The following is a 17,872-nucleotide window of genomic DNA, read 5'->3' on the forward strand; positions in this document are numbered from 1 at the left end:
CTGACATAACTATTTTAAAGGATTATAACTGAGTAAAAGAGGATCACTTTGTTCTAGTGCAGGCCATACTGTCTGGGACAAGGGGACAGGAGGCTGAGAAATAGGAAGTAATAGCTGAAATAGATGACCCACAGATTGCCACATCCAGCTTCTCATCTCTGACTATGGTCATTTTTACCTTTGTACTGCAGCATTGCCAAAGTATCACTTTGTCTTCTTGGGCAAATCAATTTTCTGTCTTGCTCTGTTGAAAGTTGTACATTTAAGGAAGGAATTTTTCTAATAATACATTCTAAAAATTTTTGGTTTTATTTTTGGAGTAATTTTATAAATAACTTGCAAATTGTATATAATTGGGTCCATTCAGGCTGACATACTAGACCATCCATATTTTCCATAATAAAAAAAGAACGTATACCTGGGGATTTATGAATGAAGACTAGAAAGGTCTTAACTTTTGTCAAAAAGCAAAAATGCCCTTTGAAGTATAATAATAGAAGCTCTTTATGTCTCCTTTATAGAAAAGCTAATAATACTAGGCCTGAATGACATTTGTGATGGAGTGAATGTGTCTATTGTGACTGATTTACTTTGGAAATCATGTAAACCCTACAAAAGTCAAGAGGGTGTTCACTTCCTTTTTTGATTAAACAATAACTAATATGGCAAGAGTACATTTTCTTTTATAAAATATAACTTTTTACTCCAGACATTTATTACAAAAAATAGAGCATAAATGCTGTAATAACTTGCTTCTGCCATTATGGTGCAGGTTTTCATTTGGGAACATACATTATTTTAAGAGTCATTCTTGATACATTTTTATAATCTGAATATGTGTCTATATATTAAGAAAGCAAATAAGGAGAAGATGAAATAGATTTTTTTTTTTACCCTTAGTCATAACTATAGTAAATTTAACTTAATACTGAGCAGTAAGAAGTGTGTATATACACATAAATCTTCACTGACTTGCCCAGAGAGAAAATATTTATATAACATATGAGCCTGGGAAATTATTTGATTGGAAAATTAGATATATTTATACTCCAAGTTTTTTATGGTAGACATAAACCTACATCAATTTACATGGCAAATGAGATTTAGGGGGCTTTATTTAAAAAATTAAACTGAAAAGCTTATGAAAATTTGTTAGCTCATGTTATGTGTTGTATGGTATAACTCCACCATAGTTAGAGTAGGATTTGTCAACAGTCTCGGAGTAAAGCTTTACCAAGATGTAAAATTAAAATTTCAGTCAGTTTCTAACCATGAATTGATGAAAGACCATAGTGGGTAGTTTGTGTATTGTTTTAATTACTCGGTGGAACATGAAACTCACGATGAGAAAAGGATTTCTAATAACACAGCTTGTTTTGCTCTATAAAAAAAAGCCTTTACCAAAAAGTTATGGATTTCACCACATAAAATGCTACTTTCTGGGCCTTCATGAATTCTGATATTCACAATACCGTATAATATCAAATCTGTAGAAATACTTGTCTTGAGAAGGAGGTGTCTTGAGAATCTCAGGTTAGTTTTGAATTCTTGAGTGGTTATGGGCAACTCTTGTTCAATTATAACTACCAAAGAATTGAGCCTGACAGGCTGGGAAAGGGATCTGAGTTAATTGGAAGGGATGAAGGGTGTCTTAGCACTTGGTGTAGTTTCAAGAGCTTTATTTCTGTATTTGCTTTAAAAAATATGAGTAGTCCATGAAGCAAGGGTCATAATCTAGGTCTCCTTACAATGTGCATTTTAATACTACTGCTACTAAATAATCATTTCCAAATATTGATACCAGGGATTAGCATAAATGTATTTCCTGTTAAATGTTTTAAGAATATATTTTGGAGGTTGAAAATATTTTCCCTCATTGAAGCAGAGTTGGATTAAAAACTACATCTGAATTGGTTCTTTAAAGTTAAGACTTAGGTATGTATTAACTTAAAGGGTTTTTTAATAACATAAAGACATACATGGAGTAAGGCAAATAATTCTTTGTCTAGAAAACACAGTATAGATGTAGGCCAACTTTTATGACACCATATTAACTAAATTAATTCTGTGCATTCATAACTTCTTCTTTTGTTGCAGATGCTAAAAAGTGGCGATCCCTTTCAAAGCAGGTGAGCAATAATTCCTCTGTGCTCTTATAACCATACATTTTGGTAGTTGATTTTGTTCGTGCTGTAAATGTAGAGGCACAGCTAATTTCTGCATTTTTGTCACTTCAGACTTAGCTGAATCTAGAATCTCAGGCACCTTAGCCACTGTGCCTGTTTTGTTGGATTTACTGACTTTCTCAAGCATCTGTCAGTTTCTCCTTCAGTCTATACCTGACTGCGTTTCTTGTGTCTAGGTGTAACATGTATATCCAAAACTGCCTGAAATATTTATGCCACTCTCTCCCTTTTGTGGTGTTTTAAGTGCTCCTTATTTATTTTTTTTTTTCATTTGTGTAACTGCAGAAGGACTCTGTCTGATTCCCTGTATTTTAAGTAAAGTACATTCATATTCATGGGTGAAGTTTGCTTTAGTTCAGGTCGAGTGTTTTAAAAGAACAGTTGCTCGGATTTTGTATGAAAACCTTACTGAAATCCAAGGGGCCTTATCCTTGGCTTCAGTCAATATGAGCAGTGGTGAGTTATTTCAGCCACAAATACATTGCATGTCTCTCTCCAGCTCAGCAAACACTTAGTATTCATGCAGATGAGTAATTCTTGTAATAATTGTGTGTGCAAAAATTTTTGGAGTGCTTGAGTACTTCCAAATTCATTGTGGTAACTGAAGTTAAATTAACTGGTAGTTTTGCATGCAGTTCCTTGTCTTTTATATTGACATCCTAGAATTTAATCATAATCTATTAACTACTTTGTTAAATATTGAGATATATGCTTTTAAATTTTTTTAAACCTTATTTTTTAGGAACTGAATCAGATCCTTATGGAGACACCACCAGTTTGGAAAGGATCATCCAAACTTTTCCGTAATCTTAATGAGAAAGGTGATTGAGGAGAATTTATTATCCTGAACTAAATTATCATTCTATTAACTTTTTTGTGATTATGTACTTTAATCTGAGTCACATCGTAAAAAAATAAAAAAAAGTGCTTGCTCTTGCTTTCTACATTTTACAGCATGGAAAAGTTCCACATAATCTCTACAGTGTTTTAATCTTCCAACTCCCTCTTTAGGTGATTGAGGACTCAGTCTGTGAAGCTAATGTTTGAATATTTCAGGTTCAGTTTGTTACCATTGAATGATCTCTGGACTATAGACAGAATATTCCAGTAAAGAAACAGTATCTCTTTACTTATTTTCAATAGGTTAAATAATGTGATTATTTCTAAAGACAGTAGTGGTATCTTATATCACTGAATAAGCATTTTGTACACAGCACAAAGAGACAAAATCAGAAATATTCTATATTCCTTTAAACTCTGCAGATTAGAGCTTTGATAGCTTTTAAAACACACTATTGGTAAGCAAAAGGCCAAGAGTCACTCCTGGTCTCCTCTGTTGTATTTTTTTCTTTCTTAATAAGCTCTATCACTTCACAACAAAAAAACATAGGGAAATAAAAGAATGATGGCTTTACAGACATTTAAAAGCTATTAATAATAATCCACATATTTTGCTTATATTCAGAGTGGCAAAGGTGTGGTGGTGCATTTGAAATATTTTCAAAAGCAGACACAAGTACTTGTTGTAAAAGAAAGACACTTTATGGGTGTTTAAAATAAGCATGCCAGAATTCTAATCAAACATATGCATGTAATTGATTAATATAACTCAAATGCAGCTCAGATGTATTCATGGAGTAAGTAGTATGGACATCCTCTCAAAGGAGGCTCTCTAATGCATGGAGGCACGCAGTTTTTTTTCCTGAGTCTGCAGCCAGCAGTCCAGAGATTGTGCAGAAATTGGCATATTTTTGCATTGTATTTCAGTGTACTTCTTTGCTCTAGACTGCTTTCTATATAGTCAGAACAGCTGACTTTTGAAATATTAAGTACATAAAAATTCAGCCTCAGAATCTGTTAAATCAATACACTATCAGTTAAAAAAATGTATCTAGATGTTGCTTATGAAGTCTGTAATAAAATGTCTGCAACGTGCACGGTCTTGATTCAACTGTATCTTACTCCAGTTTTCTGCCAGTGAGTGCTGCAGAAGATGAAATTGGTAGGACTCAAACTGTCAAAATAAGATGGTAAAATTAGTATTAGACTTTAGTAGTGGGATATCTTTTCAGCATGTTTTATGAAAAAGTGAGTTCTATTGCCCAGTTTTATAGAAAATACAAGAAAATAAAATGCATCTTATGACTGAGAGTGTAAATTGATGCAAGAAATGGAAATAAAATTCAGGTCTCCTTAGTTATAACTTAGTCTCTACTTTTTTTGTTTCTTATATATTTTTTTAAAACATGCACATATGAAGCAAGTAGTAAAAGCCTATGTCCATTTATTTTGCCATGGATTTTTATTCAGCTGAGGCATGCAGATTTATACCCATTGACCATAGTTTTTATTATGTTTTACCCTTGAGTGCCCTCCATCTCTTCTTTCTGATCTTAGTGTAAGTTTTTCCTTCCCTTCAATCATCATTTCAGAGCCTCTCTCCCATAACACTCAGAGCAATCAGCCAGAACTATCTGTCTGTAACTGCGATATGCCAGTACAAACAAAAGGAGAGAAGGCTTTCAAGGCTATTTATATTGCTTTCTTAATATCTGTGATGGACTGCTTGACAATTGCACTTTCTTCCTGTTTTACAACAAAGAAGGTGCCATCAAAAAACCAAAAATATATATTTACATTTATTGACTGGCTATTAAAGAATGTTTTCCATCACTGAATGAGAACCTTTGAGGTATCTGATTTCTTGATAGGTGCTTGTCCAAACAGATTCAAACAGACCTTTGAAAAACGTAATTTCTGCAAGGTGCTGTATAAAATCAAGAAGACAAAGCATAGGGCATGTGTTACTTAAATGTCTGTGTTAAATCATTGGTTATCTTCAATAATGTGTAAATTGAGGAAAAGAGTAGGTGATATTAAAAAATTGTAGCAACTTTCCTAACTATATCTACTAGCAGTAATGAAATACTGGTTCAGGAGACTTAAATTTGCTCTTGGATCAAAAGATGGGATGGGAAGTACAATGGAAGTAAAATCCACATGAATGATACAATGTTTTTAGTTTTAACTCTACAGGTTTTTCAGTGCAAAAATAAATCAGATGACTACTTACCTAGTTTGTCACATATTCAGTTAAGTCGGATTTTAAAAGATATTTAAACATCCAAAGAGGTGCCTGTTTTGGAAAAACTTTTGCACCTGACTTGGACTGAAATCAAGGAGACAGCCAGCAACTTCTGAAAATCCTAGCTGATAGACATCTTTACTCTCAGGCATCTAAATACTTTTTTTTCACTCTTTTGAAATAATCTAATATTATGGACTGACTTAACACTTCTGGTTTTGGAGGACAGACAAAACTAATTAGTTAGAAATAGGAACAAGTTTTCCTGCTTCAGCTTCAAAGGTCATTGGAGCTGAGGGCTTTTGGGATGTTTTCCATTCTTACTGAGCTATGAGAGGCTTCTCTTCATTGCTGCTCTGGACATTATGCAAGATTGTCTCTTTACCCCTTACTCCAAAGCTATAAAGGCACAAGTACAATTTATGGTACCAGACATACTATTTGGGCATTGACTTCAGCTGTAATTTAAATTTTGCCTTAAACACTTCTGAAGAGAAAAGGAAGTGCCATTCCACAGTGTGCTTCCCTTTTTTTAATCTTGCAAAAAAACCCATGAGATCGAGTTTTCAGTTAATATAGCACATGCACTTACAAAGCACTTAATGAAGTCGAGAAATGTATTCAAATGGTGTGTATCAGGAGGAAGCACTGTTAATGTTCTCAAAGTAAATGTTTTCATACTGTTAAAGAGTATTATCATGAATTACTGGTGGGGTTTTTGGAAAGAAAATTGAATAAATCACTTCTGTTAGCTTTTAAGAGTCTATCCAGAGTCTGTTAAATGAGCCGTGCTCCACTGACTGTCGATTTACTTGCCATGTTTAATGTACTCCTCCTCTAAAATACAAATCCAAACAAAAAGGCCCAAGCCATAGATGAATATTGTAAACTAATAACTTACTGACCAGGCTGAATAGTTACATGCATACAAATATGAATATGCATGTGCATCTATACAAAAATTCTCATTATTTAGTGTTTTCAAGTTTAGGATGTGAAGACAAGGTGAAACTAATGGCATAATTTTTTTTTGTCTTCAGGTGTGATATCTTACACAGAATATTTATTCCTCTTATGTATTTTAACAAGTAAGTATTTTTGGAGAAAACGTCTAGAAGATTCCTTGCAATTCCAAAGCTCTGAATGTGTTGTTGTTTGTTAAATTACACTTTCCATCCTTGTGTATAGAACAACTATACCATACATCTCTATGTCCCTTTGAACCTCTTCTGCCCTTCGGGAATTTTGTGTTATGCTTTATTTAAATGCATTATTATCTAGAATACCTTTTAGTGACTGTTGAGGAAGCTGTGCCATAGGCTTCAGCTAAAACCCAGTTAAGATTTTAAATTTATTTTCTTCTTTAAAATTCATTTTAAAATTCTAGCTAACTTTGCTAAAGTTCATAAGGGACACTGAATATAAGGACAACAGAAAGATAAATGTTATTCCTGGTTTATTTACCAGTTAGTGCATAATGGGTAAAATCAAAGAGTCAGTGTTAAAATAGAAATTATTTATGTCAGAAACACTAACAAAATTGAAAAATTATTCTTCTACCTCCCATAAAATTGAAGTAAAATAACTTAGAGTAAACTAAGCCTGATACAGACTTTTTTTATATTGTAAGAGGTGTTTTCTGTGAAGAAGCAAAGAATTTTACTTGTCTTTCACTTATATGTAATTAAATAATTTCTATTAGATTCATTAGTGGGTTTTTTTTGGACATGAACTGGATTCCTGTTATGAATCAGACCTGGAACTTGACCCTGAACCCTTAATATCTTCCACCATGGAATCGATGATTCTTCCATCATTTCTTTTTAACCTGAATTAACTTTTGGCCATAATTCATTCATATTGCAAATCACCGGGTATCCCCAAAAAGTTGCCTAAAGGATTTACTTATAGTTACCTTCAAAGTTGCCATGTTTCAGAAATAATTTAAAGTTTTAACTTGAACTCAAATTTCAATGCCTTTAAGCATGTAAACAAGAAAATACTGAGTGTCTTTCAGCATGACATATACTTGGGCCAGAAGTTGCATCCTGTACCTTTTTTTCAAAATCTTCTAAAGTGTCTTCTAGAACACTCTGTTTTCATAGAAAATTTATTTTCTACGTATCTGTGTTTGGAATGTAAAATGGACTCTACCCATGAACTAACACTCTTTTATGAGATATTATTCTTGAATATTTCATGTTCTATTTCTAGTTTTGTTAGCATGCCTTCTGTTTGAATAACATGGGTTATACTGTTTTACAGATGTTATGCATTTACTATGTACACACATTTCCTGATTTAAATTAATTGAGGTTCTGGCTTTTATGAAGGGACACCAAATAATTTCTTAGAGTATTATACTTGCTTTCCTTCCAAGGAAATAAATAATTGAATGTTTGGCATTTTTTTGGCAGAGCCACATGCAGGATTTCGAATTGCTTTCAACATGTTTGATACTGATGGCAATGAAATGGTGGACAAAAAGGAATTCTTAGTGGTATGTATATTTGCAGTTTTTGATGTAATCTTGAAATGAGTATGATGATGTCAGTAGTCATGAGAATACTATCTACATTGCTAGCTATTCTTCACTAAATGTAACTATTTGCCTTATTTAATATAAATAGTTTTTATGATATAAACTGAAAATAGAAACTCCTTAGAGTGGAGTATGTAATTATTTTTGAAGCTTAATTCTAGTTTTTTATTCTGGATCTTTTAATTGCTACTGTAGTCACAGATAGGCTATTGAAGTAATAGAATGTGTGCATGATAGAAGGAGGCTGGCAACAAAAGTTGCCATTTGAACTACTCCAACATTTGCAAAATATTTATACATCAATTACAGGCAGCTATCACAAAATTGGTAGTAAATTCTATTCAGTTTTACAAATAGAGAGGCTTTGAAGAGCTTTGTTTAGGGATCATGTTACATGATTCTTGAGGAAAACAGTATATGTAGTGAAGAGTTGAAAAATACTAAATTTTTCTGATAACAGGTGTATTGTTTTAGTGAACTTATTTCATCGTATTTGTGCTTTCCTCTTTGCTTATGTCATAGGGGGGAGGTCAGGGAACAGAAGGATTGTGTTGCCTTGTTACTGGAGATCTTGTTTTTGCTGCCTTCAGCAGTCAATTTCATTATCCTGTTTCAAACAATGTTCCTATGAAAGTACTCCTAGACCCTTCTTGCATTCACTTTTTTTCACTCACTGGTATCCTATAGCACTCTTTCTGAACAAAAGATCCATTTCCAGAAGTTTAGCAAGGGCTTTAATAATGCATGCAACAGAATCCTACTCCTTTTGCCTCTGTGGCAGGGGAAATACATCCAAGGATGCCTTGCTTTCTACTGATCTTTTTTGGTTTTTCAATTACTGCCACTCTTCTCTCCTGCTTGATGGCTTGTCACTTCACTTTTCACAAGGGATTTTCTTTCTGTTTCTCTCTGTTCATTTAACTTTTTTCTTTGCATTGTTCTGGGTTGCAAACTGTGTAGTGCTCTGTCCTATCATGACTCTTTCCTTGGCATAACTTAAAGGAACTTCTGCTGTGGGTTTGGAAAAAAAATTGAAAAAATCTTCCAAGGTCTGTAAATTTATCCCATACTCAAAAATAGGTGTTGCCATACACAAAATATTCTGGCCTCTATTTGTCTTATAGGAAATTCCAGAACTTGGTAGTCAATTTTGGAAATTTATAAAATGCTTTTTATAAATGTGTTTGCTACTTAATCACTAAACATTGAATTCTTTCATCTCAGTGTTGTCATACCCCTGCAGCAAAGCTTGCTGATACCTTTGTCTTAGTCATCTGCCTTCTCTGAAATAAAGAAATCCTGAAATTTAGTTTGGAAAATTTTCTTGCAAAATGTATCACACACACTTCATTTCACATTCAGTCCTTGTTGAGCTCTGTGTACATGCCATTACATTATCAGGTTTTACCAGACTTCTCTAGGTAAAATTGCACCTTTGAAAGGACTGCCACAATTGTGTCTGTATGTCAAGGTATTTGGTTCTGAAAATACCATATTTTAGATAGGACAAGTTTCTCAGATCAGGGTTTATTCCTTTTCCAGCCCACTTAGAGGATAACAAGTGCTGCACATGACTGTATGATATTTTCACATGCAGTTTTTTAAAAAGCTGAAGTTTTAGTAGAGACCTAGATGGTATCATAGTTAATACTGCTCTCTCTTGCTAAACACTGTGAGACCTTTTTCTAATAGTTTGGGAACATTAATTGGAATTACTATAAATAAAAATACCTAAATAAAACGGATACTTGCAAAGAAAGCTAAGTACAATCCAGTTCTTTCTCTGAAGACTTTACAAAAATAAATATGCTTAATAATCTGTATGTTTGAAATCGTGTATTTGAGGTTTTCTCAGAAGTCATGTTTAAAGCTCTTCATGTTGAGATAGTTGTGAAAGGGGTATTTTTCGAGACCTGAAGGTATTCTTTGAACAGACTTGAAAAGAAAGGGTACTTGATAAATTACTCTTGAGCAGTAGTTTGTTGCTGCTGAAGGGGAATGTTTCACCCCCACCAGGTGTTTCTGCCCCTCCCTTGTGCCAGCAGGAGTAAGAACTGACCAGGTTTGAAACTAATTATGAAAAAAAGATTGATCCAGCTGACTACATAACTCTACTACATAACTACATAACAGATACTAATTATAATACCTGACAAAAAAGGATGTGCCTTGAAGTGGTGAAAAAGGGTGGAACTCCCCCTTTTTATGTTGGCCAGATTGGCTAAATAGGACATTGTTTGTATTGTACTCCCAAGTAGAATTACTACCCTTAGTTTAGGAGGAAAAAAGATTTCCCCTTTTCATATGGTGGTTTAAGTCACAGAAGGAACATGAAAGCATGAGTATGAACAATAAAGAATCATTGAAATTCTGATATTTCAGTGAAGAACTGCATTTTAATACTGTTTGTAATGTTCCTTATGATGAAGGATATTGTTATGCACGTGAAAACAGGCTGAACACTAAATATGAACAAAATGGTTTGGTTTTTAGCTCCAAGAGATCTTCAGGAAAAAAAATGAGAAGAGAGAAAAAAGAGGAGATGAAGAAAAACGTGCAATGCTGGTAAGTAAAATCAGAAAAGAGGCTTCTGGTAGTTTGTTTGCTTTTTTGGTTGTAGGACAAAATTATGTGTGTACATATTTCACTGATCACTTCTTTTAAACATTACATTCATATTGTTAAAAGAATATGCATAATATTTATATGTCATAACTTAATCTTTATATGTAGAAAAAAGCAGTATTTAGCCTAAACTGCAGTCACTGGGGAAAAAAGAGTAAGGGGTTTAGATGAAGAAAAAAATAGTGTTTAAATACTGTAGTATATGTTATGACAGTAGCATTGATTCCATTTGGAGTTTAGAAATCTAGGCAAAAGTGAAAAGTAATGAGCCAGTGGTACTGTCTATAACAGTGAGAGATCTCAGTGGGAAGACCAAGTTACACACTTGCTTTCAGAACTAACTGAAGCTGTTCATGTAGACCTACTGATCCGGATGCTTGTTATCCACATCTCAGTTTTAAAATAGATTATGAAATGTTACAACTGAACTTAGATCTATTACTCAAATATAATTTCTTACCAAATAATGCTTACTACCAGTGCAAAATATATTAATTTGAATAGATTTTCATGGAATATTGGGTACTCACGTGTCAAATTTGCATTTCATGGAAATAAATAAAAAAAGTAAGTCTGAAATAAATGAGTCCGTGGTGGTTTTCTAAGGCATGGCAGCAGTAACAGGTACTTCTTTTACTGTTGGAAGAGTAAATATCAGGGATAAATCTCTGTCAAGCAGAGGGCTGAAAAAGAAAAGTGCATTTCCAATTTGCATATTTATGGAAAGAATTCCTTATTATAAGAATCATTTTGACATATCGGCAGAGCTTCTCAGTGTCCATTACACCTTTGCCAACATCAATGCTCAATCTCAGTTCTTTGTGCCTGAAACCACAGGAGGCATGATTTTCAAGAACTGATACTTTTTAAACCTTCCCTGAGAAAAAAGGAAGGATTTTTTTCTTCCCACCCAGAGAGACCTATCCTGCTCAGCTTTTCAAAACTGTAGGTCAGTTGTTGAATCTCTCATAGACTGTTTATATTGAACAAAGGAAACTTATACCTAAAGGAAGAGCTTTTGGAGAACGTAAAGATTGTAAAATGGCACATAAGTCCTGAGGGTGATCTCTAAAAATCTGTACTTGTCTTTGGAAAATTGAAGAGTAAGACTGAAAATAACCAATTTTTTTCTTCACTGTCATTTTGAAAAAAAAAATAAACAAAAATACTAATAATATATGAAGTAAAGATTTGCTTGTCTTAACCTATTCTGTTGTCTTTTCTCCCTTCTTTTTTCTTCATTCTGACATGTGATACTTGGCTTGGCCCATTTTTGCCATATGTCAGCGTCTTCAACTTTATGGATATCATACTCCTACTAACAGTGTATGTATTCTAATTATTTTCAATTGATGCAGTCTTCACCAGTGAGATGAAATAATATGCTATAAGAAAATTTATTGTATTTATCTTTTTCATCAAGTAAATTATTTCTTCTAATAAGTAAAAATATGAGGAATTGTGACTTCCATAAAATTACAGAAAATACTCTCTGTATTACATAGGTAACAGTAAACTTCTTCTCAATCATATTTGAGGGGTGAAAAAGCGAAGCAGCAAGAGATTTGACATTTTTCATGTCTTCATCGTGATCTGATTAATTTCTGGATCATGGCAGAAGTAGAACAGTTTTTAAAAAACAGATTTGATGTTTAAATAGAAGAATTCGTCTTGTGGCATTATTGTGATATTCCAAGTGAGGGGATGGAATCCAGGAGAATTAGATGACTAATGAAATTCCAATTTTAAAATTTGTTTCTTTATATAATTATTCACAGAAATGCACAGATTTATTTCTTGTGAAGTTGGCACCTACAGTTTGAGCAATGTGCAGGAAGGAAGTCTGTTGAACTAAAAAGTGCAGTTGATGTGCATACTGCAATGATGTGAGAAAAATGAAGTAGAATGTGCAAGGCCTTGTGATTCAATAGATTTCAGATTAGGCTTTACTGTAGGAAAGTTGCTGGACAGTGATTGCCATATTCCCATAGCTTCTTCCTCTTTCAAACTGAAACCAAACTAGTTAGGCATTTTACTTAAATAATTTTCAGCTTCAGTTAAAAAATGTCCTTCTGGACTCCAGCCATATCCACGCACTTTATCAAGATAATGCCCAGGTGTGTGCCATATTTTTTGCCCTCCTACTATCTGAATGGAGATTTCCATATAAAGGAGACTCAGGTGCCCAGAAATTCAAAAAAAAATCCCTCATCTCTGAAAATTGGTATTTTGGGGTTCTATTTCTCCTACTGAAACAAGAAGTGTAGCAGCCTTTTGTTTCCCTTGATGTCCTGAGGAGTTGAAGATACCCAGGTTCCAAGGAGATGCAACCCTAAAATGTCTGGGGTAGTCCAGCGTGCTGTCTTATGCATGAGACCCTTCTCCTCCCTTCATCTTACAAATCAGTTCTAAATTTTAAAATGTGTTGAGGTCTATAGGCATAGAAAGCGTACAGTGATGTTTTAAATGGGTTAAATATTTTAGTATTTTCATTTGCATAGGTTAATTCTTTCAAGTCATGTTCTGGTGCATACTGCATTTGTGTCTTGGCGTGTACTGCATGAGTGCTTTCACTGGCCAAATGCCAACCAGAACATGTAACTGTGGTGTGATGCATGTAAAGGAAATAAAATGTGAATGCCCAGAAGTACTAATTCAATTGACTAAAGTAACTCCAGTAAGAGAACAAATTCAGTAAATATTTAAAATAGATAATTATAGAATTGTGTGTATGAAAGAATGTGGTGTTCATTCACATGACAAGGTAAGTTTGATCATCAGACGTGGATAGTGTTTTCTTGATAGGTATGTTACAGTTGAAGTTGAACTTACTAGGTTTGTTTGTTGCCTTTCTTTGTTGGTCAGTGATGTCATCATAAATATTAGATTAAATTATTTTATATAACTAGTTGCATGGTGATATTTTTATTTTAACCAATGAAAAAAATAATTTCATAAGTATATAAATTAATATTTTCTGGAAAAACAGAATTGATAGAAAAAACAGTGGCAAAATGCTGAGTTTAAATGGCCATTTTGACATGTGCTTTTAGTAAATATTTTCACTTCTGCTTTCTTGAATTGATTTTGTTTGAGAAGATGGAGTCTGGTGATACTTTTGGTGCAGCCATGAGCATTAAGCAAATAGCTGTAATAGAGCAGTGTTCCTTTCATTTACAAGGTGTCATGTAACTGGTTAAAATGTCACTGTTTAGAAGCAAGAGAACCAAGCCCTGCTTTTGAAGATCAGTTAGAAAAGACTTTAAAAGTTTATAAATGGTTGTTCTATTGTTGTTTTTCAAACAATTGTGCTTCTTGAAACTGCAGGTTCTTAAAACAGAAGGAGAGGACCTTGTCCCCAGAAGCTATTGGGATACTTTGAGACGTAGCACAAGCCAAGCACTCTTTTCAGACCTTGCGGAGGTATAAAACAACCTCTCTGGTCTCTGGTCCATAAACAGACTGCTATTTCATTTCTTCTGTTCCGATTGTTTTCTGATATTATGCACCTTGTTTCTTTTTTCTTTTTAATTACTTTTTTGTTTAAAACCTGAAAGTTCTCAGATCAAATGCATTTGGCTCTATACAATGTGATAATTGAAGGTTGTCATTTCCAAGAAAAAGCAAAGTTACCTTTTATAAGAGTTGGAAGAATAAGTTCTTTTCAGTCCTCACTATAAGAAGCATTTTCTAACACTAAGAGTCATGGCATTTCACACTTAGAGAAGTAATTCAGGAAACCTTTGTCATTTAGGTGTGGTCCAGTAAAATTACAACTTTATTGAGAGTTGTAGTCCTTTAAGCTTTTAATCTTTATGTACTTAATGGGCTTTTTATATATATAATCAGAGCCAATCTTCACAAAAAGTATAATGCAAGGATTGTTTTAATTTTTGGAGGAAACCAGGAATGTTTTAAGGTAACCAAAACATTGGTGCATCTTTTTTTATATTACGTGACCATTATGGAGGTCTAGAAATACCACTGAACCATCAAATTAATTTCCATAATGCTTTAAATTGTAATAATTCTTGTTTCATGATCTGCTTCTAGATAATTGAGTAAGGTATTTCTTTGTATTTATCATTTCAGAGGGTCAGAAAACTAGATCATTTACGCTTTCCTGTGCCCCACACAGTGAGGGTGATTGCTAAGCTAGTAGTGGCATTAAAAAACATACAGCAACTCCCCACTGACCCTGGTCTCAGAGTTCCATGTTTCCTAAGCAGGAACATAATGAGAAAAGAACCAGGAACCAGAACTGACCTCCAGAGTAAAACAGTCTTTTTTCCTCAGTTTGGAAGCAGTGTGTTCTTCATGTTAAAAGTAATTAGTGTTTTGTCTCTGCTGTTTCTCTGCAGAAGCTCTTGAATAATCTATGACTTCAATGGACTTATTTCTAATTTCCAGGCTAAATTTACTCATAGTACCTTTATATCAGTCAGTTGTTCATTAATTTTCATAGGGTTTTTTTCTTCTTTAGTGTTACTCTTCTTACTCATAGTTGTGTTTATAAATGCAGTCATAGTCCTGTGTTAAAATTTATTTGAATTTTAAGTATGAGCCAAACAAAATAAGGTATTTGATTTTTCTTTTAAGGTAGAACCTAGATTTCCTAGGTATGAAATAAGCCTTTTCTGTATTTCTCTCGGCTTGTGTTCATTTTCCTTTGAACAAAACAAAATGTAGTGTTACAGAATTGGGTTTTATAACAATATTTATAGCAATATCCAGAGTAATAACATATACATAGTAATCTTGCAATATCCATAGTAATAACATACACATAGTAATCTTGCAATAAACCATTATACCCAGTCTATCTGCCCGTGCTTCTACGTTGATGAGCTTCTGAATTGTTAATCCAGTTATTAAATCTTAATTTATTCCACAAATTTTTAAAATCCAGAATATCAGTGCTCTTGTCTAGTCAGATAAGGAGACATAGAGGGAAGAGAAGGCTTTTCATTTCACTATTTGTTCAAGAAGCTTGGGGCATTGAGTTTTCTGAATGAAATATCATCTTAATTAATGAATTTAGTCCCAAATGTAAATGGACTTAAGTTTGGTAATCTCTACACATGTTTAATTTGAAGAGAGAGAGGTTTTTTTTAATATCCAGTGCCTCAGACTAATATCTGTAACTATACTGTAATTGAAGCGTAATAGCACCTGTACTCACTAGTGATTTAAATTCCCTGTAAAGTGTATAAAAAGCCTGTCTGCTCACTTGTAAATCATTTTATGAAGAAAAATCATGTTCTGCATTTTCTCCACTGACAATTTCTCACTTCTCACCATAATTATCTTTATCTTGCTTGGTTTGGGCCAACTGGCTTTCATCCATATTCTTATCTCTCCCAGGTACTCTTGCATCTGAATAATATTATAGCTATTTGTAGTAAGAAAGTGGCATAAAGCAAGGTAATACTGGGTGGGGTCTATGTTTTTTCATAGGTTTTTGAGAAGGCTATATGTAATTTGAAAAGGAGAGTAAGTAAGGTTTGTTGCTATGGGAATCAAAGGTCTCTTTGGAGAGTATAATTATTTATCACAACTAGTTTTTTCTAGGACAGTGTATAATACTGTTTCTGTTCTTACTAATTTAGCAATTCCACCATCCTGTTGGAATATGGCAGTTATCACAATTCAGTTTTGGGGTTTATTCTGAAATTACTAAGTGAAACTGGAAATCAGTAGGTTAGTTATCACTGTTGGAAAAATAAAGAGTTTGCAGTAAGAAAGCTCCTATTAAATCCAATCATAATATACATACTTAATTATTGGAATATGTTGGTAAAAGTGCAATTGATGCTCATAAACATTACCTACTTTTAGTCAATCCTTGTTTATCAAGAACTTGAAACTAATTTTGCAGAATAAAAAATAAATAGATTTTATGCACTTCAGGTTAGAAAATAGAAAGGAAAGGATACTGCCATTATGCATCAAACCAATAAGGTGATTGAAACACTTGTCTTTGGTCTGTCTCTTTACCTGCATTTGTATTCCAGTTAGTGTAAAGAGAAATGAGAAGGACTTTATTCTCATTTAAATGACTGCAAAATACATTTGATCAAAATTGAGGCTCATATTTGTATACATGGAAACAGGGGAGGTAATTTAATTTTCACTGATCTAAAATAAATAAAAATAATTTATCATGGAAAATAAATAACAGCTTTAAATGATTAAGGTTTCTGGTTTTATCCTTTACAGCATAAAAGAGAGAATTTATTTAATGCTATCAGTGCAGAAGGAGCACGGGAATAGTTTTCAGCTGCCTGCAGTTCTTCAGGGAAGTATATTGGGTTGAGTTTCTGCAGTGAGGTTTTTGTTTGGGGTTTTTTCATTTAGTGAGGCCAACCAAGTGGGAATTGTGAAAAGACTTACAGATTGTATTTTTTCTTTTAAACGGTTCTTTAGATATGGGTGAGTGCAACCTAAGTCTAAGGTTTTGAAATGTTTTTGCAAGATGAAAGGCTGTAATTTAACATTTGATATCTTTTCAGTGTACTTGAGGGAAATTGTTTGAATGTGCTTAGAGATTTAATTGCTTAAAAGACATAAGAAATCTGGGTATCTGCATTTCAGTATATTGTGTCCTGTACTGGAGGATAACAATATTAAAAGACAAATAGTGATTACTTTTCTGAATTAGTTTGCTCACTTGAAGAGCAGAGCTGTCTTAATTGAAGGGCATGAAATATCTCTACCTCTATATACACTGTGTCATATTATTTCTCCCTGGAGAAGAATATGAGAATAAAGAGGAAGCTAGAGTACATGAAATACAATCTTGAGAATCCTAAACTGATTATACTAAAGAACAGAAAAGTCTCTCTCATTTCTTTAGGTTGGATGTTGAAAGGGATTTATGTTGATACTGCCTTGTTTTCCCTTTTTGTTGATACATAAATATTCTTAATGAATATTGCACTTTCCATTTTTTACAAATCAGTATGTAAATTTGAAAATAATATAGTATATTTTAGAGAATGTAGATGTGAAATGCTTTTTCATGGTACGTGATTTATCATGATGTTGGATTATTGCATATTGTTCAAAATTTTTTCCTGGTTTCTTCACTTAGAGTTTCTTTGTCTGATACAAATTAGTAGCCTCCTCAGTGAAGAGATAGAGTCAGACTTAAAGGACTCTGAGTGTGGCTTGCAGGTTTACACATATAGGACTTAGAGAGCTGTATAAACAGTTTTCTATACCTACGGACCTATGGTAGGTCCCACAGGTTTATAATGTATCATTATGGTGATAAATTATTACTATTATATCACCACATATTTGCTAGGTTTCTGTACTGTGCCTTGTTTTGTACTGTAACACTAGAGTCAGCAGGTGAACTTCCTAATGGGTGGTAGCTTGCCTAGGAAGAGCAGAGTCTGCTCTCCTACTCTGTACTTTTCATAAAGTCTT

At 33.5% G+C, this 17,872-nt stretch overlaps 1 protein-coding gene across 4 annotated transcripts in view; it reads left to right on the top strand.

The window, feature by feature from the left end:
- MICU3 (mitochondrial calcium uptake family member 3) overlaps positions 1 to 17,872 on the top strand; it is a gene marked incomplete at its 5' end in the record, with an annotated part of 46,837 nt that overhangs the window by 12,558 nt on the left and 16,407 nt on the right. The window contains 7 exons of one of the 4 annotated variants that reach the window (XM_083861920.1): positions 2,098 to 2,129; positions 2,929 to 3,007; positions 6,312 to 6,359; positions 7,689 to 7,771; positions 10,307 to 10,378; positions 11,726 to 11,764; positions 13,766 to 13,861. In XM_083861920.1, the coding sequence (XP_083718046.1) occupies positions 2,098 to 2,129; positions 2,929 to 3,007; positions 6,312 to 6,359; positions 7,689 to 7,771; positions 10,307 to 10,378; positions 11,726 to 11,764; positions 13,766 to 13,861 (449 nt within the window). The remainder of the gene's footprint in view (positions 1 to 2,097; positions 2,130 to 2,928; positions 3,008 to 6,311; positions 6,360 to 7,688; positions 7,772 to 10,306; positions 10,379 to 11,725; positions 11,765 to 13,765; positions 13,862 to 17,872) is intronic. The other 3 variants (XM_083861922.1, XM_083861921.1, XM_083861923.1) reach the window with 3 other exon arrangements.

Source organism: Zosterops lateralis (assembly GCF_965231275.1).
Source record: "Zosterops lateralis genome assembly, chromosome: 5".
In the NCBI taxonomy this organism is placed as follows: Eukaryota; Metazoa; Chordata; class Aves; order Passeriformes; family Zosteropidae; genus Zosterops; species Zosterops lateralis.